General features: G+C 43.3%; 1 protein-coding gene across 10 annotated transcripts in view; it reads left to right on the forward strand.

Moving 5' to 3' along the window:
- Positions 1-12,727, forward strand: part of dab1a (DAB adaptor protein 1a) — a 226,543-nt gene extending 213,816 nt beyond the window's left edge. For 7 of the 10 annotated variants that reach the window (XM_085263877.1, XM_085263876.1, XM_085263875.1 and 4 more), the window contains 8 exons: positions 1,794-1,940; positions 3,654-3,716; positions 3,835-3,931; positions 4,787-5,193; positions 5,814-6,009; positions 6,112-6,260; positions 7,662-7,758; positions 10,735-12,727. In XM_085263877.1, coding sequence (XP_085120003.1) covers positions 1,794-1,940; positions 3,654-3,716; positions 3,835-3,931; positions 4,787-5,193; positions 5,814-6,009; positions 6,112-6,260; positions 7,662-7,742 — 1,140 coding nt within the window. In that variant the 3' untranslated portion in view covers positions 7,743-7,758; positions 10,735-12,727. The remainder of the gene's footprint in view (positions 1-1,793; positions 1,941-3,653; positions 3,717-3,834; positions 3,932-4,786; positions 5,194-5,813; positions 6,010-6,111; positions 6,261-7,661; positions 7,759-10,734) is intronic. The other 3 variants (XM_085263882.1, XM_085263884.1, XM_085263879.1) reach the window with 2 other exon arrangements.
- The last annotated feature ends 2,728 nt before the right edge of the window (positions 12,728-15,455 follow it).

The raw sequence follows: 15,455 nt of genomic DNA on the forward strand, positions 1-15,455 counted from the left end.
TGTATGTTAAGCACACAGAAAGGCATATTTTTTGTTAGGTAATTGCAGTTATTATGAAGGGGGAAATGAGTGATAGAAACCCGAAGTAGAAGGCTGTGAATGTGTTTATTCCAGTGTTAAAACTGGGTATTTTAACACTGGACTTTAAGGAGATTGACTCACTTTGGTATCAACCTGAATTTGAAAGTTGCAGAACTGCAGATATTGGCACTCATGCATTGGCTTCAGTAGCATGATCAGTGACATCATCACAAATATTTAGCTTGTTGTTGATTTTGTGGCATTTGGAACAAGTATTCCCAACAGGGAAGATGATGGAAAAACTATCCAATGGCAACACTCATAACACGGTTGATGGGCGTTTCTTCTCTGCCTTCTTTATTTATATATCACCAAACAACTGATACTGGCATACATATTGGTCGGGCTCTATAAATTACATTGTGTGTGTTTGTGTGTGTGGTGGCCTGTGAGACAGAAAGGGAGAAAAAGAGCTCTAAAAATTAGTTATTGTTATCCATTGTGTGTCCGGTTGTGTTATGAGTTTCGTTGTGTGTGTGTGTGGCTTTGCGTGTGGCAGGTCAGCAGGGGTTTTTTTTTTTGGTGCGTGCCAATGTGATCAGTCACACGGCAGGGGATCAGCAAGGTGGTGTTAATTAAAGGGGATGCGTTAATTGTATGCAGAACACATGTGCACAGGTAATTACTGTTTCCCTAGAGACGGCTAATTGATAGGTGGCGGCAGTACTGATAAAGATAAAGGGCCAGGCAAAGAGATGGCGAGAGTGTATAATGGGCGCAGAGGGATAATTGGCAGGGCAAAAGAGAGAGAGGGTGGTCAGACTGGGAAAGTGAAGGAAGAAAGATGGAGAGAAATAGGCAGCAGCAGAGTGGAGCTTTAAGTGATGAACACAGCAGATCCTGCATGATTTAAAATATGCTCCACCCATCCAAAAAACATCAGATGGATTAAAATTTAGATTTTTAATAAAAATTAATATGGTTAGTATTGAGCAATCTGTTATTGTTCTTTTCACTGTCAACTATTGCTGGCCATATCTCATGCTTTCCTGCAACGAAAATAATACATTCACGATTGCTGTCATTCAGTGAATACTATAGCTCTGCCAGACCAATCTGACGTCATTTTTTAGTGCCAGTGTTGGTGAAAGGAACCGCAAAGCCCATCACTGTGCTGTAGCCTACAAAATGTAGTTGTTTTGTGCAATCAGATTGGAGTGCAAAATACATGGGAGTAGTGTGTTGGTATGACCCTTTCACATGTCTTATTTTCCCCGGCTATAGGTTTTTAATGGCAAATGGGCTTTTTCCAATTATGTACTCCCTCACTGTGCTCTCACATGAAGCATGTTAGTTAAACCAGCTCTGTTTTCTATGTCTGCCTGCTTGTCAGTCTCACACTGTGGTTCCTGACGCATGGGAGCAGGCTTTACAGAAATACAAATAGGGTTTAAACCCCAGCTCAGTGCTGTAGTTTAGACAAAAGGTAGGGATGATCTTTAAACCTCTTTAAATCTTCACTTGGTCTAAGTCAGACAAGAAGAACACTGTTCTGTGACTGCGTGTGTGTGTGTGTGTGCGCGTCCGTGCGTGCGTGTGTGTGTGCATCACTAGAACACCTGCAATCCATCATGTTCCTCTCTTTAAAGAGACTCATTCCACCTCCCTCTGTCCTCCTCTTTCTCTCAGCGTGTATGAAAGATAACTAACATGTTTGTGTGCGAGAACATTTTCATCCCACCTGCCATCTAACTCTGGGGTTGTGATTGCAGAATGGACATAAAAGAAAACCCCACCACCACCATCACCATCATCAACATCATCATTCTCATGAACAACCCCTTCACCAAGAACAAACCGAACAGCAGCAGCAGTCGCAGTCACATATGATAGACTTAGACCTGGATATGGTGACTCAGGTAAGTTACAGTATACTAACATGCACTTTGTAGTTCAAACTAATGCAATGTTCAAAGCTCTAAACAGGGAACATACTGTCCTGAGCGTTAGTTGCCGTGAACTACTCTTTAATCACGTCCTCAGATGATCTTTGGTGTTCGCATCCTCGTCTGTACCTCCAACTCTGTTCTTCTGTACTCATAAGTGACCCCAACTCTTAACCTCTGTCATTTATGAATAAAACATGCAACCTTGTTGTTGCCATAGTAACCAGGTTCAGGCAGGAGTAAAGTCAAGAGCCGCATGGGTGCACCCATGCATTCATGCCGCCGTGGTGTCCATGTGTGAAAGAGGACAAGCCAATGGAATAGAGAGAAAAACTCTCACTTAGCTCAGAGCGGAGGTCCTTTAAGGGCGGAGTAGACGTAAAGGTCATAGTGTCTGTCAGAGAACTGGTGTGGGGGTCAGCAGGGTTAGCCGACAGCAGCGGTCATCGCGGCTCCGAGCACATTAATAAAGCATTCATAACACTATGATAATCACAGCAACCTGACCTCACCAACCCGCCGCCGCACACGTAAAGAATATTGAGCGAATGGAAACTGGACAGAAGGTCTATAAATATTCAACTTCCTGTGCTGTTTGAACACTCTCTGCAGTACATTTTCCCCGTGCATGTGGTTTCACATTAAAGAACATCAGCACGGGCTCTGTCATTGACGAATGATTCATTGATGAATGCCAGAGGAAATTTATTGTAAAGTTAGAAAAACTCTTAAAATGTGTTCTGTGAGTGGAAATCCTTTTATCAGTGCCTGTGAATGCACTATTTTGTCTATCTTGGATATCTGGCTTATCTTGTTGATTCCATTTTGTCTGCTTTGCTAAACTCTGCTGCAGCCGTAGTATATATTACAACTTCCTATCCCTCTTAGTAAAAAAAAAAGCCTTCTAGACTAATAATGTAAAACACCATGCTCACAGATCCATTTTCTGATACGTGTAAAAAGAACTTTGTGGTCTATGCGTGACCCAGGAGAGTGAACAAAAGGGAAGATATTCTAAGAACATTCATTATCTCTAAAGAATTTATCTGCATCCATGATTTATGCTAATCTCTGACCATGTGTTCAAGGCTTAAATTCCTTTATCAACTAAAAATAGACTATCCTTCACTTGCCACCAGCCTAAAGATATTAATAATGTGCAAAAAAAGAGGCAGATACTAAAGTGAAGGATCATGTGAAACTGTGAAAGGAAACAGAGTGGTACAGAACCAATCCGGATTGAATACAAAGGCTGCTGTCTCCGATAGTTATTCCCTCTGGGACATGCCACATATCTTCCACAAGAAGGAAACATTAATGACTTGTCCAAAAGACGACGCTGCTACAATAATGATACTAGAGGGTGTGGTAGTCTGCTTTTAGATCCACTGATGGAAAGAATCTTTATCTGAAGCAGATGACAAAGATTGTGATAACTCCTGGTAGGTATGCCATCATAATCAATCATTTCATCTCATTATCCCATCTCTCCACACCCCTCTTTTACCTCTTCTGTTGCTGCCAAAGTCCTCAGGTAGGTAGCTCTAACATACCGAGCTAATGTCGCGTCGCATGCGGTGTATGATGCACGTTGCACTGGAATGTAGAGCGATTCAGAAATTGCATGTAGTCTAATATTCCCGCGATTGTGCCTGACTGCTATTATGCGCTTTCTCTAATTCTCAGAATATCAACCAATTAGAAATTTTTGGAGACATGTCTACGCCTCCTGACATCACCTCTCCATCTGTGAGTAGCCGTTATACATACACAGTCTGTGATTTACATCTTTTGAAATAATACCGGCATCTCCACTGAGTTGTCTCCTTTTCGTTGTCCGCCTGACCTCCAACCACAACCTGCACAGACTCCCGCCTCTCCAGCCAACACCCTGGACCCCTCACAGGGCTTGCAGCCTCCCACGGAACTGTTTGCTCCCTTCAATCCTGCGTCTGTGCCCTCAGGTAAGACCTTGTTTACGTTCTGCTTAAATACAAGGCTTCTAAAAGCCAGTGGGTAACAAGCTCAGCAGGAGAGACATGAAGGCAAACTGGAGACTAAGAAGATTCAGATGCAGGGGGCATCTGAAGAAGAGAAGAAAAGGGGTTGTGCTGAAATAAATATAGAGCGATGGAGTAGAAGCGAAACGTAGACGAGAGAAAGAGGAGAAAAGGTGGCATTGGTTGTGTGTTGAATATGAAAAGCATTATTATCCCGCGGCCTCAGATGCTGCTGATTTACTTGTGGCTGAGCCAACTGCGTCAGACGGGGGAAAGTAATAAAACATGCCGCGATGATTGTAGTGAAGACTTCTTTGTGCACAGAGCTACTGTGTATTTAGAAATTGGTATAAAGGTTTTGCATCTCTTTATTCACTCCCCTCATCACCTCTGCTTGCCTCCTCTTTTCAGTTCTCTGTGCATGTGTCAGAGCAGCCAAGGTTAAATGTCAACTTTCTCCACTGTAGTTAGCAAGCAGAGACTAGAGCCAGGAGACTAGTGAGTGTGAAATACGAAACAGCTTTTACTGATGAATCTGAGTGATTTTAATGAGTGTGTTGAGTTCTACCTTTTCATAATGACTCTGCCTCATTCTGGAGGTAATTATAATAGTTCACCATGACCATTAAGAGACACTGCATTAGCCGCGGGCAAAAGTAGGGCAGCACTCTTTGGTGATGCATGTGCAGGTTTGTGTGTGGAAAAGCAGGCTATGCACTGTGGATATTCGAATCACTTTCTCTTTTGTCTTCTTTTCTTACTCTTTTAAAATGGCGCAGAAAAAAATGAAATAACTTATCTCAATCCACTCACAACCAGGTTATGTGACGATGGGAGCAGTACCTCCTGGCCACTGGTCCCAGCAGGCTTTTGCTGCCCAGACTCCGCTGGCCTTCGGGGTCCAATCTCCTCTAGGCCCGGTAGCCCAGGTGCTGCCAGGTGGCCAGCCTCTCATCTGGGGCCAGGCCAACATCTTCCCTGCCACCCAGCAGCAGTGGGCAGCCATGGCAGCAGGAGCCTTCCCCCCCACAGCCTACCTCCCAGCCCAGCCTGTGGGCACCCTGCCCGCCGCCATGTTCCAGACTCTCACCCCCGTCACGACTGTGACTCCAGCCGGCGAGAGCCATTCGAGCACTGGAGCCAGCGCTTCAGCTCCTTCCCCTTCAGCATCTTCGAGTCCACAGCATGGGGAGAGAGGAAAGAAGATGGGAAAGGAGATGTTCAAGGTGGGGAACTGATGAATACAGAGACGATTTTTACAAATAGTCTTCATAGTCCCATTCAAAATAAAAACTAAATATTAGTTTTTGCTCCTTGAATAATTTATCACAGTTAATTTTCTAATTTAAGTATTTTTTTAGAGTTGCACTATGTCTGGGACCAGTTTTTAATTGCTTGGGTAAGTCTGAAACAAGCCTTAGGGTGCAAAGAGTCATAAAAGTGGGACATACAAATGGACAGTCATACATATTTGGGTTGTATTTGATCATTTTAGCTATGTTGAGCAAATTAGCCTCATTTAACCCTTTAAAGGCTTCCAAAAAATTACATTTTTGGAAATACATTTTGGTTCACATAGTTAGGCCACATATAAACACATCAAAAATGCACATTTTTTCGGATTCAACTAATCTGTAGTGTAAATACATACATATTCATATCAGAATTTTTCACTTGTAAAATCTCATCTATGAGAGAACATATTTCCCCAATCTGGTGGTGTTTTCATCAATAAAAAGGCTGCAAAACAGGCAGTGATTTGTACAGTAACCTGAAACAAAGGTCACTAATTGATTGTCCACACTTTCAATGTTAACCTTGCTGACCAGTCTCTGTCTTCCTTTAGGATTTTCAGCTGGCGAAGCCTCCGGCCATGCCTTCGAAGAAGGCTGATCAGCCCAGTTTAACAGGAACCTCAGAGGCGTTCAGCACTTACTTCAGCCGTGTGGGCACTGCCCAGGACACAGATGACTGTGATGACTTTGACATTTCTCAGATGAATCTGACACCAGTCACCTCCACAACACCATCCACCAACTCCCGTGAGCGCTCTCTCCGTGTCTGTCTGTGCTGTGTAACACGCTTTTTCTCTTATCACCATCCAGCGTGTAGTTACGCCTTAATTGTTCTGTCCTCCTCTGCAGCACCCACCCCAGCTCCCAGGCAGAGCTCTCCCTCAAAATCCTCAGCCTCTCACGTCAGTGACCCCCCCACCGACGCCACAGACCCCCCCACCGACGACTCGTTTGGCGAGGCAGAGGGCAGTCCCAGTCGCAGTGGAGAGGAAGATGCTGTAAGTGTGGTGTGGTTTGGTGTGTGAGAAATTTTTGGAGTAAGCCAAGTGTGTGCGCCTTTTTAATAAGTCACTTCTTATGCTGCTATAACCTGCACAGCTTGTTGAGATCTGCTGATAAATAGCCTTTGTAGCCGTGTTGGCGGGCCAGGTAATCACTCTCGCTGATTAGGGGGCCGACGCTGTTGTGTCCTTTAGTGTGAGAGTGTGTGTTGGTGTTTGTGTCAATGCATATGAAAATGTGCACGTCCAGTGTGGGTTACTGTGGAAAAATGAGCAGTAGCATGCATGAGTATTGGGTTGAGTGTGTGCATGGTCAACACAGCGTTAAATTAGCTGGTGAAATTGTCAGAGACATCATTAAGCTGTTATTAATACCAGCAAGGTAGCATCCATACATCACTACTTCTATGTGGACAGACTCATCTGTGGTGAGATATAGGAAGCGTAGTGCCCCAATTCTTCTTCCAGGGGCAATTAATATTTATTTTACCTGTAGCACCTTAATCTGGGGCAGAAAAATGGGTGAAATTAAGGAGGAGTGAGAAGATGGAGAGAAAATAGAAAGATAAAACGAAAGAAAATGGGGGAAAGAAGGATAGAACGTCAGATTCTTAGGGAGTGCCTTTGACCAAAGTCCTTGTAGAATCTGTGACCTTCTAAGAAGCAAGACTTTTCTAGTTCTTTCCCTGCCATTTTCTTCCTGTCTTCCAATTACTCTTTTTTTTGTTTCTTTCAAGCTTGCTTCTCTCCTCCCTCTCGTCCTTCACTCCCCAGGCGTGAAACATTAGTTTTATGCCTCCAATCCAGCTATTATTGAAAAAATAGAGGACTTTCACACTGCTGAAAATGTCACCAGCCCTGAATAAGACACAGAAGCTTTGACCAACCCAAAGACATGTGCATTGGTGGCGACACTGAGTGAGTGCGGCGAAAAGGTTACAAAAAAAAAAAAAAAAAAGCGAGAGGACTGGAAAGATGGAGCAAACGCAGAAAAACAACCTCCCACCCTTTTGTGGGTTGAGGTGCAAAAAGCAGAAGTGTTTTAGGAAAAAAAGCAGTGGATCAATAGAAGTAACTCCACAAAGGTTTTCATAACACACCACTGTAAATGAGTGCATGTTTACTGTTTGTGTGTATTTGCAAAGAAGTTTCTATAAAAGGAAAAGCTGCGATGGGCTGTGGTTTTCTACTCTAAGTGTCTGTGTTCCTCCTTCAGAGCATTAACAGCTTTACTCTTTGCTTCCTGTTTGCTCTGTTCTTGTAGTTTATCAATCAAGCGTTCTGTCCTTCAGATTTATTCTTCTCTGTCTGTTTTCCCTTTATTTCCTTCTTATACTCTTCCATGGACCTTCCTTTCCACCCTTTCCTCTTCCTTCCTTTCCGTCTTCCACTCTTTAGGCATGTGGTTCTGGGTCGCCCTGCCCCAGCGAGACAGCAGAGCCCAGCCCAGATCAGGCCAGTCCAGAGGCTGGGAGCTAGATAGCAGCAGGGCAAGGTAGGTATCAATACCTCTCCTTCCCCTCTTAACTCCTTCAACTCTCTGCATGTATCTCTTCTTCTCATTTACTGTTGCACCTCCCTTACATAAGTGTGTTGCATCTTTCTGTTTTTTTTTTTGCATCAGTGGTTACATTTTCACTGTTTTACCTGTTTTCATTGCCTCGTTAACACAAGTTCAAAGGATGGCACACGTGTGGTTTGGTTTTAATGCTTTATCATGTGTGGGAATTTTTTGTTTTGTAAGTATCTGTTGATGATGAAGGTGTTGTGCATGTGTGACTTATTGGAAACAGTGTGTGACAAGTTCATTGCGCAACATCACTTTGGCCATAGTGCTCTCATTGTGTTCTGTCATTCTGATGTGCACCTAAATCACGCTCAGTTCTCTAAATAGCACACGTCTCACTTGGAAATTCAATAGCGTGTGACAGCCAATCAGAAACTGTGCACTTCAGTGAGCAGGATGTCTTTTGGGATTTGTGTGCAATATGCTGATCTCAGTTGTTTGGCTTAATTTGATCAGGATGTATGCTCACATTTTATGCATTATATACAGTGTGCAATGTCACTTAAGCACCAGGCACCAATGTTAACCGTTGAGCGATATAGACAGGCAGTCACTGATGACGGGCATGTTTTCACACTTTTTGCACTTTGTTCTACAGTGAAATTCACAACTTTCATAAGCTTGAACGTTCTATGAGAAGCATGTCAATATGCGGTTTGCCTATTCAATGACACACAAACACACACACACACTCCAAGAAAAAGAGCCATTTTGATCCCTGCCTCCCTACCCGGTGTCCTCTCCCACACAATTCCCGACTGTGGCTCCTTAATGATAGCTGCTGGCACTCACACCAGAAAAAAATGTGATGGTTTTGTTTTCATCAGCTAATACTGGAGCGCCAAGATTAATGACTGCCCCGATATAATTGGCATTAATTAAAACCCAAGGAGCCTTCAAGTCCTTCCCCACTCCGGGAGAGGAGGAGGGGGGCAAAGCAGCTTCCCTCCCCTGTTGGCCTTGCTCCTCATTCAGACGCTATGAAAGCTGCATGGCAGCAGGTGGATGTGGCACTTAAGTACGAGAACGAATTTTAGAATACTGAGCAGGAAATCTGGTTATGATCTAGCAGCTATGGCCAGAAGCTTCTAGTCTGTCCTCTGTAGTAGGTGGACTGCTTTGGTCCTGGTCCAATTACGCTGTTCCCATATGGTGTTTACTTGCTCGATCACATCGGCTTTAGACATCTTCCCAAACACACACACCTGTGCAGTAGTCCCGGCTATTCCCTGGACAAGCACACCTGTGATCGATACTGTCACCACCTGTGCTCATATTGGAGCCAAAAATATGCGTGTGCTTGTGTGAGTGTGTTGCTGCTGGCCATGACCGCCTGTCCTGTCCTCCCCCTCCCACTGCGTGTCTCCGACAGACATGTGTTCAGGCTAGTGGGAGTGTAAGTGTTTTTTCTGGGGTGATTTCATCATGTCCAGTGAACGCTCCCGAGTCTCAGCCATGAAATGGCCTGCTTCCACGGTTCACTGACCAATCTCACATTGCTCCCCCTGCCGAGGGCCTACCACACGCATGCACATAAATGTCCACACATGTACCAGCCAGGCCGGATATTCTGGCCTTGAGGCTGCTGCCACGCCAGCAAATCACTCATACCTCCACCGAGGACTTGTACTCGCTCTCTCGGCTGGGGATGAAGGAGCTGAAGCCGCCTCAGATGGCAGTGCCTGTTAGATGATGCAGGGTGACACCGCTGGGCTGTGGCTCTGGTGCATTGGCTGAGCAGTGTGTGCTTGCTGTCACTGCTTGTCTCAGCCTCTTTGTCACCTTTCTCAGGGCTGCTGGCAGCTACTTTCTGCTGACTGTCTGGCCTTGGCCAGCCCTGCAGTTACAGCTTTGTATGCCAAAGACCAAAGCCTTAACTAAAGCAGCCCTCCCAGCATCAACCCAAGTATTCTTTTTTTTAGATGAAAGCTGTTGCAGATTGTGCATTATGTAAGTTTAAGCACAAGTAGAAGTGAGAGGTTCAATCATTCGTTGCTTATCTATAAAATGTCAAACAGCATATTCAAAAAAAAGAAAAACATAATGGTTTTCCAGAACCCAGTTTAACATATTTTAATGACTTCTTTTTATCTAGCTGAGCCTCCAAAACAGAACAGCCCAACGTTGAGTCATACTGTGACAGAGACACACCTAACTACGAGCAGTTTGCTCAACTAAACCTTCTTCTAATAGGGGAGCTGTGGGCAGCCCCAAACTCTAAATGAGTTTTCTGCTCTGGAGAAGTCTCCCAGAATATAATAGGAAAGTCAGTAGCCTCCAATCAAGTTGTCTACATGGCAGATTGAGTGGCTGGCTATAATTATGTGTACAATAATAACGACCCCATTGTGAGTGACTGCAGCAGGGTGTTCCATCATCCACTGTTGTCTTCCAGCTCAGCTGGAGAGAAATGCAGACATGATGACTCATAACTGGTTTTTCAAGGCACTACCTCTGATTCTTGCTGGTCCTGGAGGGAGTTTGAGGTGGGAGAAAATATGCATTTACATGGACACTGTGATAACAACACACAAACACGCATGCAGGCACGCGCACACAAATGGCTTTGAGAGTGATGGACCTATGAACGGCCTAAGAGGTAAGAGGAAAAGTGACCGAAGGTCTCCTTCAATGCAGTGTGCTACTGCCACCTGGTGGTGATGTCAGTTATAGGAACTTGCAAACCACTGCAAAACTAGAGCTAACTTGTCAGGGCTTGCAGGTTGCTGATACTTGCAGTTCAGTCAGTTGAGAGAATGAATCATAAATCCGGGCACTCCCTTTTTATTATGTAACACTCAGATGAAACACAGAGGCCAGACACTGACATTACAGATATAGCAAGCCTTTGAAAAAAACAAAGGAAAGTAAAAATGTGGTAATTTTTTTTTCTTTCATTGACAGAAGAGGAAGGACCCTCTCTATGCCCAGATTAACAAAGGGAAGAAATAAAGAGACACACAGGAAGACAGACCTGACCAGCACTGAGAGAACAGGAGGAGAACCCTTAACCTCTGTTTGTGTGAGTGCGTGTGTGCGTGCATGTCTGGCACATCCCCGCCTGGCCAAGCCCTTCTTCTTCTCCTTCAGCTAACAACCTCCCAGGAGGAGCTTCCACACTCCCACAGTCCTCCTCCTCCTCCTGTCTGCAGTCTTTCCTCCTCCTGAGAGGGGAGAGCCCTCTTGGTCATTCACTCCAGGCAGGAAGGGATATCAATCACTGAGACGGATCCAGTTCTCCCTCCACTGCGCAGTCTTCTCCTCTCCTCCCTTCTCCCTGTGGCGACTCACACTCAGCCTTACAGATAGAACCTGCTCCTCCCCTCTCTGCCCCCCCGTTCCCTTCCTCCTCCTTTGCTCTCTTTCCTCTGCCTCCTGTGTCTGGCCAGAGACTGTGCTGCCAAGAAGGGACTGAATCATGCAGTGCCTCCCCGTCTCTGACACTCCCTCACACACGCACGCTCATCGGGATTAGAACGATCACCTTTTGTTTTAATGGACAGAATCTGCATCTGTAGTGAGGAGATCCCATAGGAGGAGCTAGACTATTAATGGGCCTATCAGGGATGGCCCGTTACTGGGATCACTGCTTCTGATTGCTTGGCTGGTTCGGGGAGTTTAACCCCATTCTTGTGAGTGTCTGCTGGATCACTATGCAGAAACAGACTCTCTGGGAGCTACTCACACACCAACGACATACATCTTGCACACAGGAATCAGCTTACATACTCTCACACATGCAAACACATACACACAGTCCACCTTCTCTGACATGCATACACACAGTAATTTGCCAAACGTCTCTCCTCGCAGACAGACTCATACAGAGGCCAGAGGACCAGACATGCTGAAGAAAAGACACTGAGAGGGAAGTGCTGCAAGTTAAACAGATTCTGTGATTGAACTGTTCATTCTCTATAGCTTTTGTACAATACTGATTAAAAAAGAAGAAGAAATTGAAAAATTTGAATTTTTATTTTATAAGTCAATCAAGCCGCTGGGGTCAGCTCTATAGGAGATATAGAGTCAACATGGCTTTAAGGCATCTGATCGTTGGTTTGCCAAACTCATTTTGTAAATAATGATAACAACCATTTTGTCCACTGGACTTCTGTGCCATAAAATAGGAAGGCTTCAGTTATGCAACTCTTGACGTTAACCCAAGCAATACCAACATATGTTTTCTTTTTCCTGTTGTCTGTTTCATTCGCCTCACCCCCCTCTTTTGTGCATAGATGTTGTGAACCATTAATTACTCTGGTTCCAGCCCTAAAGCCTGCACCGTGCCCTGCTGTGTCTTCTTGAGTTCCCACCCAAAAACACTATATCGCGGTCCTGAGCTTTTGTATCACAAGACTATCATTTTTATGTTGCAGGCAACAGTCAGGGTCTCACTCACTCACTGTAGCCCAGACTGCTTCTCTCCTCCATCACATTCTCCCAGACTAGTCTCAAAGATAACAGCGATGCTCTGCCCATCTGTCTGTCTGTTGGTCAGGTGCCAAACTGCTGCTGTCTGAGTGTGGACTGCAGCATCCTCTGCTACAACTACATCAACTGTGATGCCAATGACTCCCTATTTTATGGCCAGAGTCCCCATATCATTCGAGAACTCTTTTGGACTATGAAGCTAATTAACTTTAAAACTTTGAGAACTAGATGATGAGCAAAGACGTTGAATAAAAAGGGAAACGTTGCTGTTTGAGTACATAACATTTCTAGACCTATTTTAACTTTACCTCAGCTAACAGTTTCTTAATGTAAATTGACACATTATTTTTATCTTTATGAATATGACATTCTACAGTGGGTTTTTAGATGATTTTTTTGGTTCTATCTTGATTTACGTATTCCACCATGTATTACTGTTACAAATAAACACATCCCAAATGACTAATACGTGTGTTTATGCCTCTGCTTTTGTGTGCGAGCAAGAAAGAGTGAGCCTAATGGTGTGTGCCTAGCAGAGGTGACCCCCCCCCACACACACACCACCTCCACCATCAAGTGCCACAGCATTTTGCAATAATTTAACACTGCTTTAATGACCTGTCACATTCTGCTACACTCTATTGCAAGCTGTCATAAGCTTTATTAGCAAGCAACCGCAAAACAAGAACTCTAACCTTCCTACTCTTGTTCTGTTTCTCACTTTCTACCCACAGAAAGGGTTCAGACACGAGTACACCCTTAATGCACTGTTCTGTAAATTCAATTGAACTAGAACTTTACACATTTTAAATGAACCATTTTACACACAAAATGCTGTCACTGTGCTATTTGGTTGTGGGATTAGTTAGGTATTTGAGATGCTTATCTGTAGGATTTCTGACACCTGTGCAGGTGAATGGAATTGCCTTGTTATTCCTTAAACATTAAAAAATTATATCTGACAGCTTTTGTCTTCCCTCAAACAGTGTCCTGGGTACTCCATAATCTATAAACCCGACTGTGTGCAGCTTATTTGAGAACATTTCAGCTGTGAAAGCTGTCAAAACTGACATCTGCAAATTGTCCAAGATGAGCAGCAGGCTGTGCTGGAAAGATGAGCAGCAGTTTGACCATCTTTATGTATTTTTCAAGAGAGCACCACAGCTATAGTCTTCTCCATAGAAACCAAAAAGTTGCAGACATGTTTAAAGGCAGATGCTACAGGTTAATAATAAACAAAAAACCGAACGCTATCAAGACAACCGTTTTATTATACATGATGAGCCTTATCTTTAACTATCAAATGTATCAGCTATCTAAATATCTTCTAATTTGCCTTTTGAAATTTGTACACTGGATGAAGCCAGTTTAAAGTTTGCATATCAGTGTGAAATGTTTTTACAGATCTGATTTTAAGTAGCTCATTTTTTTTACTTGAGAAAATTTTGTCAACAGATAAGATAAGATTTTCAACATGCTTCTAGGAATAGAATGCACCATGAATCACATACTCAAAGTTTTTTGAATGAAGGATGCGGTAAAAACCTTCCACATACAGATGGGAGTAAAACTTAGATCTTTCCCTGGAAAAAAAAGAAAGAAATGGCGTTAAAAGGTATCCAATGTAAAATTGCAAAAACAAAAATTGTTTTTAGTTTACAAGATTACCTACAATCATTTAATTCTTCTGTAATGCAAATTTTCTGGAATGTTTTATTTAAATATGCAAATACAATCACCTTAAACATGCACCAGTTACAATACATTTCAAAGCACAAGGCCGCAAAATAAAGACTTCATTCTGTTATTTATAGAATGAAGAATATTATTTATCCACTAGACTGAGCAAAGACATGCTATGTACACCAAACAGCTTGAAATCTACACTCATTGACCACTTCTTTAATTAAACCTGTTCAACTAATAGTTAACACACAGAGCTAATCAGGGACATTGTATAAGCTGACTCCTTTTAGACACGTAGACATGATCAAGATGACCTGAAGTTTAAAAAAAGCATCTGAAAGGAAGAAAGATGATTTAAGTGAACGTGGCAAACTGCTGCTCTACGGGGATTTTACCCCCCAAAACGATCTCTAGGGTTTATAGAGCAATGGCCCAAAAAGGAGAAAATATCCAGTAAGCGAAATGCCTTGTTGATCAGAGGAGAATGGCCAGACTGTTTTGAGCTAAAAGGAAAAGAACATAACTCCCTTTACAACCAGGGTATGCAGAGGAGCATCTCTGAACACAGTGCTCCTTGAAACACTACAGCAGTAGTGGCACCACGTGCAGGAAATTTAGGCTACATCACCAAAGTTGGACAATGGATGATTGAAAAAACATTCCCTGGACTGATGAGTCTGGATTTCTGCAACAACAAACAGCATCAAAAATAGATTTCTCCTGCCTTGCAACAACAGTTCGGGGCGGTGTTGGTATAATGGTGTGTGGGATATCTCAAGAACTTTGGGTTCTTTAGTACAAACTCAGTCAGCATTGTTTAAAAACTACAGTACAATCTGAGTACTGTTGTTGTCCATCCCTTTATGACCACAGTGTGCCCACCTTCTGATGGCTGCTCCCATTAGGAATGCACCATGTCACGAACCTCAAATCATCTCAAAGTGGTTTCTTAAATAGCCTCTAAAGTCACCACATCTCAGTCCAATAGAGCAACTGTGTGATGCGGTCATGCTGGTAAGGACCAAAATCTCTGATGAAAGTTTCCCGCACTTTTGTTGAATCTGTGAGAATTAAGACAAAAAGAGATCCTCCTTAGTACGAGTAAAGTGTACCTAATGAAGTGACCGGTGAGTGTACACAACTTGGTAGTGAGTTAAGCGTATGAGAGACTATAGTCTGCTACAGTTACAAAGCTGCCGAATAAAGAGAACGCTTACAGAATGTATTTATGTCACATTATTGACACATTTCTTCGGTCATCTCATTTTCTCTACGTTTAATTTGAATGATTCGTTTAGGCGAGAGTTAATAAATCAAAGATTAAACTTTTATACCACATCCTCTCATAACAGCAAAATACACTGTTCTTATAAGAGAGATTAGCATTCTTAAAAAAATGAGTCACTTTGAAAATAAACACAAAAAAAATCTCCATCCGCTTGGTTTCATGAGAGTGACTCACGTCGTGCCAGCCGGGCGACATTCCTGAAGAAGAGGGAGAAGAATCC

Source organism: Mchenga conophoros, linkage group LG23 (assembly GCF_057382185.1).
Source record: "Mchenga conophoros isolate Kocher_MC1m ecotype Shallow Benthic linkage group LG23, M_conophoros_male_GT1.1, whole genome shotgun sequence".
NCBI lineage: Eukaryota > Metazoa > Chordata > Actinopteri > Cichliformes > Cichlidae > Mchenga > Mchenga conophoros.